We start from the raw sequence: 13478 nt of genomic DNA, 5'->3' as shown, positions 1-13478 counted from the left end.
CTACTGGTTTTTGTTCCATCCAAGCTCTCAGTTACTTAATTGAATCCTTACTTGAACTAATAATTAGGTAAATTTTACTTTTTAAATAGTGTATCTTATAAAAAGTTGGAGAATTTAAGTTCCTTGTACAAATGTATACCTAAATTGAAATATCCATCTGTTTAAAATAATTAAAAAGCTAAGATTGGGCAAATTATTAGTTCAATTATGTAATTGAGCATTTGATTGGAACAAAAACCAGCAGGGCAGTGGTCCCTCAGGACCAGGATTGAGAACCACTGCTCTACAGCAAACTCTGCTGGTCAGGTGCCCAGTATGCTCAGAGCATACACCTGCAGGGCTGGCCTTTGTCCTCCAGAGGTCAGTAGGTTGCTGAAATCCACTCTCGAGTTCATGGGTGAAAAAGGAAGCTGGTTTGGGTGTGGGATCAGAGGATGCCCATTGAATCTTTGGGTCTTTTGAGCCATGTGGGGAATTGCTGCGGTGAGGAGAAAAGCGACTAGGCATTCCAAGTTGAGAGAAAATCAGGGGGAGGGGTTATAACCGGACACACAATTTTTTTTTTTTAAATAAATAAAAGAATGCAAAACAAAGGCTTAAGTCTGGGACAGTACAGAAAGCAGTAAAATACAGTTTAACTCTTTTTACAATACAGACATGAAAAACGAATTAGTAGCCACAATGGTATGTATGCAAAGCTCTCCACTGCAAGTCCTGGACTCTTATTCTGCAGGCTCTGGAATAGAATATAGCATTGTAAAATGGGTGTGGGAATCTGCTGGATTGACATTAAAATGCTGCACTGGTGTCCAAAATGTATTCAGAATAATAACAAGAAACATGACTACAAGATTATATCAGCAATGGCATATCACAAGTGATCATACAGCCAGTGTAACAAAAGACCAATTTAAAATAAAACAGTCAGAAAACACAGCTAAAAAAATAAAAGTTAGCCTTACAGTTTGGCTCAGCACTGCTCCCACTAAACAAGGGAGATCCCACTGCTGGAACCTATCCTGACAAACCTTAAAGCATAGTGCTTGTGGGATTAAAAAATCCCACAAACTAAACACTATTTATTTTGTCGCAACCATGACCCTGGTTCCACACACGGTGGTCATTGGCTTGCACAGGTAAACACAGGTTTGTTGCTTTCTGAAACACGGACCATCACGTCCTGACTCATCAGCCTTCAGGGTGTGTCAGCGGCTTTGTTTTATAGCGAGACAGTCTGTCGAGACACGCCTTCCGGCCAGTCAGAGATCCACAAAACCACATTTTTTGTACAATGAAGCATTGCTAATTTCAACACTAAGCGAGCAGCATTTTCAGTAGCTCACTGTACACTTTGCTGCATATAGACTAGGTGGTTCATGTTAACATTGCTTAAGAATTTTACCATGATAACACAAATTCAAAATGATGACATGACTTACCTGTTTGATTCTGACAGCCCTCAGTTTGAATAACTGCAGCTGCAGAATTAAGGCTGTTGCCTACTCGGTCCGTTCCGTCACTTATCATCCTTGTCTTATCAAAGACAAACAAGACACAGGACACGGCACTCGTCACCAAAACAAAAAGACAAACAAAATGGACTATACAGACAAAACACGGTGAGCAGATATTTAACTATTATTATCACAATTACCTCTGTCTGCAATTCTGTTCTCCACTCACCGAACACACAACATACAACACAAAATAAACACAGGGGCGGGCACTTTGCCACAGTGGGTTACAAACTGTTTGCATACTGCTGCTGAACACATTTTTGCTTCTGTTCCCTGTGTTTGCTTCTTTTATCATTCTGTGTCTGACTGCAGAACATCTTTGTTTGCTGCACCATATCATTTGTTCCTTATGAAGTAATTAAATGTTCTTCATATTTTGATAACACTTTTGTTGGACCCAAAATAATACTTACCTAACTCCTTTGAACATCACAGGGGATCAGTAGTTCTGCATGCCCACATGAATCAGGGCCAATCATTCTGTAACAGCTTGATCCCTTATAAGTAATACTGTGAGCTCCAGCAGAAGCGAAATTTGTTTTAGGCCTGTTTCTTCTGAAAAAATATAAGTGTATACACAGTGATCACAATGTTTGTTTGAATCCAACATTAAAATTATATGAAATGGGGGACTTTTGGCTGGCATTCTATACCGTATATGATAATGCAAAGCTATATGATTCTAACACTGTTTTTATTTTCTTATTTCCATTGGTAGTGTGTACAAATATATGTAAATGGTAAATAATGAAATACAATTATACAAAAAATAAAAAATAAGCAAAACAGTAATTATGTATGTCCCTTTAGTCTTTTGTCTGCTGATATGATTGGAGTTCCAGTTTACAACACAGTATCTCTCTTTTTGTTAATTTTTATTACATATTGTACACAGTGGATCTCAAAAACTTTGTGAGGTGGGTGGAGTAGATACGTGATGTGCACTAAATCTAACAGCTGCACGACCTGCAATTCAATGATTTGTATTTGTTTTGTTATATGAATACTGATTTTTGTAAAATAAACTCTAACATCAATGTGTCTTGATTGAAAAAAAAAAAAAAAGGTTTGTAATGCTGAATAAAACCAAACTTTCAAGGGAGTAGTATTCCTTTTTTCATCATTTTGAAGTTTTGCTTGTTGACCCATAGTCTGTTACTTTGTTTAGTGTGCTGATGCAGGCAATGTAATGGGTTATCTGAAGCACATAACAACAAATAATCACATATAACATCTACAGCTGTCCACTCATATTTGACTTTATTGTTAAGCAATTTTGTCATACAGCAACCAAGAAAAGTATGGTATAGAAAAGGAAACTGCCATTACAAGATGTGTGTGTAGAATCACTGGTATAACCCCATCCTAACCTTTCCGCTGGCTGCATCACTCAGAATCGATTGATAAAAACACCGAACCCTCAACACACATGAAAAATAGCATTATTCAATCAAAAATAATTCCACAAAGAAGAGAAATGCATACTGACAAGGAATAGACATAATACACAAGGGATATTTTTCATCTAGTCCTGCTTCTGAAAGAAAATTGAGTTTATTTTGCATCCCATTAAAAACAATTTACAGTGCAACAACAGCTATATTAAGTAATAACAAAATAATTTAAGTAAATAATGCTTTGTAAGAACATTCACATGTTCATATTAAAAGTTAACAATAGTAAATGTGCTTACAAAAGTAATATTACAGTTTTAGCATTGCATGTAACATGTTTCACTGTACCATGCAAAAATGAAGCCTTATCACTAAACTGTCAGAATAAATCTAAATTCACACTGAAACTTGTATCACTACTAAAATGCAGAGAACTGTAAGCTAGCCCCTACAGCAAACACACACACACACAAATAAATAAGTAAAATAAAAACGATGACCACACATTACAGGATGGATTTGATCACTTATAATGTTAATGTGCATGTGCATGTGTATGCAGACTGATAACCATAACCTCACTGTTCCTAAAACACAGTATCATAATGGGGGATACGATGTTTCTATTTAATGGTAAAACAATATCTGACTGCAACTTGTAATAATATCCAGAAGCGGCTACAGGCTGTCACCTGGTAGCCTGTTATAATTGTGTTAAAGGTCGTGGCAACGACACATGTCTGTGGTTGCACATGTGATTGGGCCCACTCTGACCTTCCCAATCTGCCTCATACACACTCGCTACTCAGCTCGGCTGGCTCTGGGTGAGAACCGTCTGGCTTTCCTTGCTACTTCGAGTCTGCGCTGACCTTCTCTTTTGCTGTACTTTGCAAACAACATGGCTTTTGTTACTCACCAAATTATGAGGGCCATGTCGTCTTCTGCCACCAGAAACGCAGCTATCAAACACATTACTGTCATCGGAGGGGGGCTAATGGGCTCGGGAATCGCACAGGTAAATTGCCAAATAAAATTACGTTGTTTTTTGGGGGGGGAGGGGAAGAGAAAGAAAATAGTTAACAATTGTGATTTACGTTGCAGTTCCAGGCCATATTACCGTTGGGATCTGCATTAATTTTACTTGATATAAATATTGTAGTTAAAAACCATCCATGTTTGGAAAACATTATGGGAGGCGGGGTAAACTGTAAAGGGTCAAGGTGCATTAAACACACATTACGAACTCGTGTACAAAGCAGAGCTCAAAAATAAAGTCGACGGTATACGTGATTATTCAAAATATTGCAGTTCTATACGCAATGAAATGTTGCTCACAGTACTGGGGTTTATTTTGCAACTTGTGCTTACGATCTCGTTGCCGTTGGTGGCGTTTAACCTACCGTACTGAGGGAAATGGCTGTACTGTACACATGTAGCCTCTTTGCCAGGATGTTCATGAACGTTTAAATTGCCTTGTTAATACTTAACCTATACTGTACTAGTAAACATGTTAGAGCCTGGTAAATAATATAGTTTTTTTAAATGGTAAGACCATTTCAGTGCTTTGTCACTTTTTTTTTTTTATTACAAGGTTGCAGCTTCAACTGGCCACACAGTGGTGCTGGTGGACCAAGCAGAAGACATACTGAAAAAATCAGCTAAAGGAATCGAGGACAGTCTGAAGCGAATTGCAAAGAAGAAGTTTGCAGACAAGCCTGAGGTGATGACTTAGAAGTAGAGGACAGTAAAACATGTTGTGTTTGTGTAGCTTTCTGATTTATTTACAATATCTAGAAGCCCCACTGCAACCACACAGTGTATAAACATTTGGAAAGTAAAAGGCAGGCACCTATAAAATACTAGTGATGCAAGTAGTAGTTACATACAGTTGTACTTTCAAAAATGACTGTCAATACATTTTTCACAAATCAAAATCTTAAACCGTTTATTGATACGTAAAAGTAAGTGTGCATGTAGAAATTATTTCACAGCATTTGGAAAAAACTGGAAACTGGTCCACATTACAAAACTCTCCACACATAGTGCGGGGTTCCGGAAAATACAGCGTTATACGTCCCCATATGTTGCTACAACTGTTTAAATAATGTACCTGTAATTTTTCATTTCATTGTTAACATCCTGACAGCTTTTTACACATGTAACTTTGAAGTCTGTTTCAAAGGACTTTTAAAAATGGCCGCTCTAGTGCACTGGGGTTTGAGATCTGTCCTCTAATTCACTCCAGGAAGTGTGATTTAAAAAAAAAAAAATACCATAAGTGCTCTGACTTTTATGTTCTGTACCACATCATGGATCATTATTGCTGTGTTACCTGTTTGAAAATGCAGGCAATAATCCTGACACTATTAGTGCACTAGAGCGGAGATTTTGAAAAGAGTTTTGAAACAGAATTTAAAGTTATAAGTGTAAAAAGTTGTCAGGACAGTTAACAATAACAATAAAGAAATGTCTAACACCATTTTTTGGAACCCTCCTACTTACACTTCAAGGCACGAGCTCTGAGAGGAGCTGTCATGGTGCCTGACTGTAGTGCCATTATCTCTCACTGTTGATAAGCACTAAATCGTAAATATTTTTAAAGACGTAATAATGCAACTTGTAATGTAGGTTTTATCTGATTACGAAGTGTGTCAGTGAAAAGTCCCACCATTATAAAGCTTTTAAAATGTTTAATCTTGGGTGCAAGATGTGTTCTGTAAACAAAAACAAAATGTGAAGCTCTATTAAAAGCATAGTTGTTTAATATATAGTGAGAAACAATATGCTGGGGATGCAGAGACGTTTCCATGGTCTGCGGTACAAACACACTTTTTTGGCATATATGTTTTGGTATTTTTTGGATTTGGTATCCTAGGCTGGAGCAGCATTCATTCAGAAGACCATGAAGAACGTGACAACAAGCACAGATGCTGCGTCTGTGGTTCACAGTACTGACCTGGTGCTGGAGGCTATTGTGGAGAACCTGCAGGTTAAACATGAACTCTTCAAGACTCTGGACAAGTTTGCCCCAGAGTAAGTACCCCTCCATCTCATATACCTGTCCAAAAACATTTCACATGTACTGAAACGGCACGTTACAATAAAGGGACCAGCCATGTAAAGATGTGATATCCACAAAAGGGGCAATGTTGGTTCCTCAATTTGATGGCAGTCAGAACCTGAGCAATATAAATAGAAAGTGGGGGCCAAATATGCCCTGTTTACCTTAGCCTCTTTTATATTGCCTCTGAAGGTGTCCACATTGTGCTGAATTGTGTGGTGGTTTATGTGATGGACTAAGCTGATGACTCAGTATATCAATCAATCAATCTTTATTTTATATAGCGCCTTTCATAGTGGACCACCATCTCAAAGCACTTAAATTCCCTAATAGTAATTATTATTTTGGGTTCTGATTAATTTTTACTGGATTGATGCACCATTCCTGCAGAATGTGTGAAGGTTTTGTGCAAGTCATTCTTAATAATTTTTCTGGTTTTGATAAAGGACATGTAACACCCTGGTGTGAAACAGTTTCTTTTTGTTCCTTTTGCAGGCACACTGTATTTGCCAGCAACACCTCTTCACTGTCTATCACAGAAATAGCAAATTCTACAACCAGACAAGATAGATTTGGGGGCCTTCACTTTTTCAACCCAGTTCCCTTAATGAAGCTGGTGGAGGTAAGTCGAAGGATTTGGAAATTATAAGATCAAACAAACTGCAAGTGTGATTGATGAACTACCATTTCAAATTTGTGACCCATGTCTGTGAGGTGGGGTTAAACACTTTAAATTACACACGCAGAAGAGCCTGGATAGTGGTTAGGACGCTCTGTTGTGGCGACTTAGTTGTCAGTTTGCTTCCAGCCTCCTCCCTGTTACTTGCTTTCTAAATTTATTTATTATTAAACGTACATTGTTTTTGTACATCAGTTCTGAACTTTTTCTTTCTATTGCTAGGTCATTCAGACACCGATGACAAGTCAGAAAACTTTTGATGCTCTTCTGGATTTCAGCAAAGCATTAGGAAAATATCCTGTATCTTGCAAAGTAAGATCAATAGAACTTCCTGTATGCTTATTTTATGCCATCTTTGTGGCAGAAATGACTAGATGTCTGAGTTGATCAGAGGCAGCAATCTGAAGAGACAATGCCCCACTCTACTCACACGATGAGGCTGTCAAACTAAAGCAGTAATTGTAATGGATGTGTACAGAATCAAAGTTATTATTCAGAGGAAGCACTACTCTGGGTTTTACAGTGTTGTCACATACTGTTTTGCTGTATTGCAGAACTTAACAACTATGCTAGTAGGTAGCATTGAGATCAGTACATAGATCTTTGTTCGCCACCGAGATCAATTGTGTATAATTTTTCAGAATATGTTGTTCTAGTCAGGAAGTGCTCTGTTTGTAACTTGATAAGAAAGAAAAATCCTCAAGAAAAAAAAAAAGTTTTAGCTGTTTAACATTTAAAGACAATTTAAAACTTATAATTTTAAAAGAGAGTAACTTAACTAACCCTAGGATTACATTTCAATTATGGTGCTGTTATCCTTTTGTCTTCTTTCAAAAAGTATGTGCAGTTTTTCAATGCTGTATAAAAAGTCCAAACAATCAGTTATCTTCAGCAAAATAAACAACAACTGTGATATCTAGCATTTCTTTGATAAGTGGCACTTTAAAACTTAAAAAAATATATAAACTGATTAGGTGGTTTATATTTGTCAAACATTCTAATATTCCACTTTTTAAAATAACAAGGCCCTGTGCACTACATAACTGATCTCGAGAACTGTACTCAAAACCCTTCTAATTAATCCATCTCAAAGCATCCACACTAAAGTACCTTTTCACGTTTAGTCGCGCTTAATGCATACACACAGAATAAAAATAGTTCAGTTACATTTCCTAGCAGCGCAAGGAACAGTGGAAATGAATGAACACACACACAGACCTGAGGTGGTCTTGAGTATGATAGTAAACACTGTGTAGTGTAGATGCAAACCATATTTCTTATTATTATTATTATTAATAATAATAGTAATATCTATTTTTATATAGCGCCTTTCATAGTGGACCACCATCACAAAGTGTTTTACAGAAGTAGGCTGTGAACTTTGCATTATATGCAGAGTCACTTACAATGGGACATTGATTTAACATCTCATCCGCAGGATGGAGCACAAGGAGGTAAGCCCTGGACTTTAACCACTGGACCACACTGCCTCCTTAGCACTTATAAGCTGGTGGACAGGGCCTAAGTCAGCTGTAATATACATACCGGATTCTGCCGAGTCAATGTCCAGGGGGCATGAAGTTGTCATGAAGGCTAAAGTGGAGAGGTGGGGTCGTTGACTCAGGCAGGAACGAAATTACAGGCATTATTAACATTGGGTAGATAGATTACGTTTACAATTAGGCAGGCTTAAAATTCAAAAGAGAGAGCACAGCACACAGTCCTGCTAAAGAATCAAGAAGTGCAGTTCACATATTTATTGACTGGTGAAATACAATTCATAGTTGCTGCAGTATGTCCACTGTTCTGTCTTTTCAAATAATACACTTTAAAGCTACAGAGAGTAGTGCAAAAGCACATCATGAAAAGGGCGTTTGCAGGTGAAAAACACGTGAATAAAAGTCGCTAAATTTAAAAAATATATAAACACGTGATATTTTCGGTCCACTCAAATAAATGTCTTTACATAATCTCCAAGTAAGAAATTGGAAAGTCCAGTGTGAAAACACAACACGAAATTAATACATTATCATAGCGTCCAAAGTAGCACCAAGGCATGTTTTTTGTATTGAACATTTTAATGCTAGAGTTACAGGCTCTTGCATTGTCTAAAAATATATATCCAAAATATTGATTGTAGTTTAAGAGGAAAGCATAATCAGTCAGACAGCGGAGTCTGTATAATCAATCAGACAGCGGAGTCGTCTGATCCGACACCGCTGAAATCCACGTCTTTGTCATCTGAACACCAGTGATGATATAAGCAATTGTCCGAGTCATTCCTGATATGAATCGGGAGTAAGTTCCAAAGATGAGGGGCATTATAACTAAATGCCCTGGCTCCAACAAGTTCTAACGAATTTTAGAGTCAGTCAGAAGATTAGCATTTTCTGATCTCGGAACAACCAGGGACATATAGGGTCAGCAGATCTTGAACATAAGAAGATCCAAGACCATGTAAGGCATTATAGATAATAAGAATAACATTAAAGTAATAATAGCATCAGTAATAAAACAAATGAGAGAAACACAGTAAATGTTTCAATTAAATATGCAATTAAAACCAAGATTAGCTAAGATTCTTTTTAATCGCCTGACAGCCATTAGTTATACGGATATATATATATATATAATATATATATATATATATATATATATATATATATATTATATGTATATACACATACATACATATATTTTTCCCCTATAGGATACCCCGGGATTTATTGTAAACCGCCTGCTTGTGCCCTATATGATGGAAGCCATAAGACTACATGAAAGAGGTAAGATAGTTGCTTATGATACTTATTGTCAGCTACTTGTGGTCCTTCCTTGAAAATCACACTGGTCAGGGATTTATACCAGCAGCTGGCAAAAAAAAATTCCATTAGATCAGTGGTTCTCAAAGTTTTTGGACCGCACCCCCTTCCTCTTGTCTGTGGTACTTGGCACACCCACCTCCTCCAAACACATGTACATATACTGGCTTCAATACTATCGCTTTATACTTGAGGGTGTTCAATACAATGTTACAGAACTGTTATTTAGTTCCCACTGACACACAACCTTTTTAAAAAGTTGCTGGAATGCATTAAATTGAGTTACAATGTTGCCACAGGGTTGTGTGTTGGCTATTTCTCAATGACCGCATGAAGCATGTGAAGCTAGTGATCTCATATAAACGCCGGACTCCAATACAGGTCCACTGGCAAATATTGTAAATAAATGCTGTAGGTGTTTAATTGAAGTTTTACGGTACATTACCAGATGGCAGCGGACTTAGTCCAAAAATATGCAAGCTTAAGTAAGTCACTAGTCGGATCCCCCCCCCAGTTTGAGAACCACTGCATTAGATCAGTTAACATGAAGGCAGTCATGTTGTTTTAGTCAAAATCTTTACCACAGTAAGCGCTCTGAAATGGACTGCAAAATGCCATTCCAAAGAGCAGAATGTGGGCAGAAATAATGAAAAGCAGTTCTGGAAATATTCTAAGAAAAAAATATAAAATATATTTGTCCAATTAAGATCAGATTGGAGATTTCCCAGAATTAAACTCTCTACTTCAGACATTGATTTCTAGACTGTAATGTTTGTAGCCATGGACAAAGTACCAGCAAGTAGACATCTTTTTTTCTGTTTTCTGTCACAGATTCAGTTGCACAGATTATTTTTAAATGTGTGCAGTCGTTTCTTTTAATCTAAAGCCATGTAATCAAGACACTAGTCGTGACTTTAAAGTTTAAAAGTAGGCATTTGCTGTATTGATCATGAAGTGCAGAGCCTTTAAGAATTAAGTAGTCATCTACTCGCAGTGGTTCACAATTTAGTTATCACATCATGACACGTTTCGAATGGGTACAAATCTGTTTTCATAATCACAAGTGATCAACATTACAAAAACTCCTGGAGAATGCATGTACCGTCATCTAATGTCAAATATGAATCTTTTTTAATATATATATATTTTTTCCCCTCAAAGATCATGGGTCAAAGGAGGATATCGATCTGGCCATGAAGTTGGGTGCTGGGTATCCCATGGGGCCCTTTGAGCTTCTTGATTACGTTGGATTAGACACCAGTAAATTCATCATTGATGGCAAGTAGATTTTAAGCACAAGTTAATGGGGGAGAAAAGTGGGATTATTGGGAATGATTTCATTGATTTGAAATAATTATTGGAAGCAAGTAGTAGTGCTATGGATTTAGGTATTGCTGTATGAAACCATGACCATGTGATCCACTTTTGTTACCGGTCGTTCTAGGTTTGTATTTACAGCCACAGAAGGCAATGCAAGTCTGTTAGTCACATACACAAATCTCATTGACTCATATTTCCAGGCTGTTTTAACACCTTTAGTGTAATTAACCCCAACAGCTATTCACTTTTTTTTATCATATAATTATCATCAATTCAAATTTTAAATTTTTCACAAAGAGATTGATTTTTCTAAATGATCAGATACCTGCTCTACAATCTTTATGTATTGAATGCTCCTGACACACTGCACAGGTTTGTAACATGCCTATAGTGCGACCCACCAGACGCGATGCAGCAAGCAGAACTGTGCAGCAATGCGAGAAAATAAATAGGATTGAATTGTGTTTTTTTTTCCAATTTGATGTGCGTCAACTAGGACATTGAGCAATCAGAGAACAGCTTCAATGCATGTGGTCCAGCAGGGTGAAGCAGTATGCAGAATGACAGAGGAAACAATAATACTTGCCGCTGAAAAAATACCCAGAGCTTTATGACAAAGGGCATCACAATTATAAAGATACAGATTTGAAAGACAATATATGGGAGTCCATTTTGAAGGCACTGGATAAGCCGGGTGTGTACTATGATTTATTGCCATGTATGTTGAAATACCATCAGAGAAGATAGTCAGTTTTCACCTGTTAACGAATATGTACCAGTCTTGATCATAGTTTTTTGAATAGTTGCATAGATCTGGCAGTTTTCAAACTGTCACGTCGCTTCTGGTGTGTGTGGTCATGTCACTGCGACAGTGTGTCGTCGCCAATTTAAAAAACTTGCATTGTGTCTGGCGTGTGGAGATCTTATCTCTGGCACACTCGGTGCTGAACAAGGCACAAGTGTACAAAGATGAACTGTAAATGCTGCAAATTCACCTACAAAAAAGGTAGGTGGATATTTACAATACATTACAAACCCAACCCAAAAAATAGTCTGAAAAAAGGAAGTCATGAGCGGGCAGTAACCTGTGGAATTCTGTTTTTCCTGTTTTCTTAATCTTCTATTGGTGGGTTCTCTTAGGTTGGCACAAAATGGATCCTGATAACCCCCTGTTTGCTCCCAGTCCAATGCTGAACAAACTGGTGGAGGAAGGGAAGCTGGGCAAAAAGACAGGAGAAGGCTTTTATAAGTATAAGTAACAAGCAAACAATGAGAATGCTGCTTTGCTGCTAATGAGAAAAAGAAGAGCTGTGTTTAAATGGTGTTTGAATGTTAGCAATGTGCGTGGCACACACCAAAGACCGCTTTGATTTAGCACTTGTCAAGATCGGGTACAGTTTAAACATGATGTCACCTGTGCTGCCTTTTACCACTAACAGCTGTTTTGTTCTGGTAAACCATCTTTGCCTTTTTTCATAAATCTGAATGCAAATCCAGCTTTAACTTTGTACTAATGAATAACAGTCACATCTGTGATATTAAAAATGCATTAAAAACTTTTGTTGTCCACTGACTTTTTCTGCACAACATAGTAGTTGAATGAGAATTCACGTTGGCAGGAAAGTAGAAAAATCCACGTAACTGGCTGAAAACCAGCATGTGCGTAGTACACATACGGCTATGCTAGGCGTGCTAAACTTGACATTCAGAGAATTATCGTGTTGAACTGAGAGTTATGGCGAGACACAAAAAGGTAAATATGTCCTGATCACCTTTTTTTTTCTACCTACCCTGCTTCAATTTCATACATTCACTCCTGTGACCCCTGTAATAGTTCTGTTGTCCTTTAGCATGCCATTTTAATTTATCCTAATTAGCTATTTTCCTTTCCCTATTATCAGCTTGTCTTTTCCTTCAATTAAGAGTTGCTGTCATATTCAATCATCAGAAAGCTGCAAGAATGAATAAACAATTTAATACAGAAGCTTCTGTATTAAACAATTGTTATTTATTGCAGGGTTTTTTTATAAACCAGTTTGTACTTACCAGTGTTAGTCATTTCTTTAATTGATAAAGAAATCCAGCTACTTTCCAAGTCAGAGATATTGGCTTGTTAATTTAATTTAAAGTGAAATGCATGTTGATTTCCACTTATCTTTTTTCATCATAGGACACTAGCACAACACAAAATATTAGAAAGAGCCTTAGTACATTATTTAAGAAGATAGTGATATTAGGCAAGGCATTTCTGCCTAGCACGGTGTTAGGTAGCAGGTCCATATTTTAGCCACTGTGTAATCTAGAAATCTAAAAGAAAACTTAAATGACAAACGTTTGGACTTGAAGTCTTCAGGTCTTAACATAGAAGGTTTAGTCAGCTGAACAAACATTTCTACTTGACTGATGCTTGTTCTCACATGGTTGTTTGGGGAAGAGATGGGTCACCTCACAATCCATACCCTTATCACTGCATATTTATCAGAGTTATCACTGTATGTGAACATAAACAGACCCTGCTGCATTACACTTTGTTGTAAAACAAATACCTCAACATTTAAGTTCCACTATAATAAATGAGTTGACTTGATATAAAAAGCTGTTCATTCAGTTTGTAAGCCCTTATTTATAACATTTAACCCATCATTTTCTGTTTTAAATGTTGCAATACAATCCAAACAACCTTGCTTT

At 37.2% G+C, this 13478-nt stretch overlaps 1 protein-coding gene across 1 annotated transcript; it reads left to right on the top strand.

Annotated features, from left to right (window-relative positions):
- The first annotated feature begins 3667 nt into the window (after nucleotides 1–3667).
- Nucleotides 3668–12346, top strand: hadh (hydroxyacyl-CoA dehydrogenase). The gene is made up of 8 exons (XM_041260984.1): nucleotides 3668–3926; nucleotides 4503–4631; nucleotides 5787–5944; nucleotides 6468–6594; nucleotides 6874–6963; nucleotides 9362–9434; nucleotides 10632–10748; nucleotides 11931–12346. Exons 1-8 carry the CDS (start codon nucleotides 3810–3812, stop codon nucleotides 12047–12049), a joined length of 930 nt encoding a protein of 309 aa, XP_041116918.1. The 5' UTR covers nucleotides 3668–3809; the 3' UTR covers nucleotides 12050–12346.
- The last annotated feature ends 1132 nt before the right edge of the window (nucleotides 12347–13478 follow it).

Source organism: Polyodon spathula, chromosome 1 (genome assembly GCF_017654505.1).
Source record: "Polyodon spathula isolate WHYD16114869_AA chromosome 1, ASM1765450v1, whole genome shotgun sequence".
NCBI lineage: Eukaryota > Metazoa > Chordata > Actinopteri > Acipenseriformes > Polyodontidae > Polyodon > Polyodon spathula.
Note: the sequence above shows the minus strand (reverse complement) of the source record. Positions and strands in the feature narration are given on the sequence as shown.

What these genes read in the sequence shown, in the direction of transcription:
- hadh (XM_041260984.1), top strand. Translation starts at nt 3,810, where the DNA reads ATGGCTTTTGTTACTCACCAAATTATGAGGGCCATGTCGTCTTCTGCC. An exon ending in CCTTAATGAAGCTGGTGGAG is followed by an intron (nt 6,595 to 6,873) that starts GTAAGTCGAAGG and finishes TTCTATTGCTAG; the next exon opens with GTCATTCAGACACCGATGAC. An exon ending in CAGTAAATTCATCATTGATG is followed by an intron (nt 10,749 to 11,930) that starts GCAAGTAGATTT and finishes GGGTTCTCTTAG; the next exon opens with GTTGGCACAAAATGGATCCT.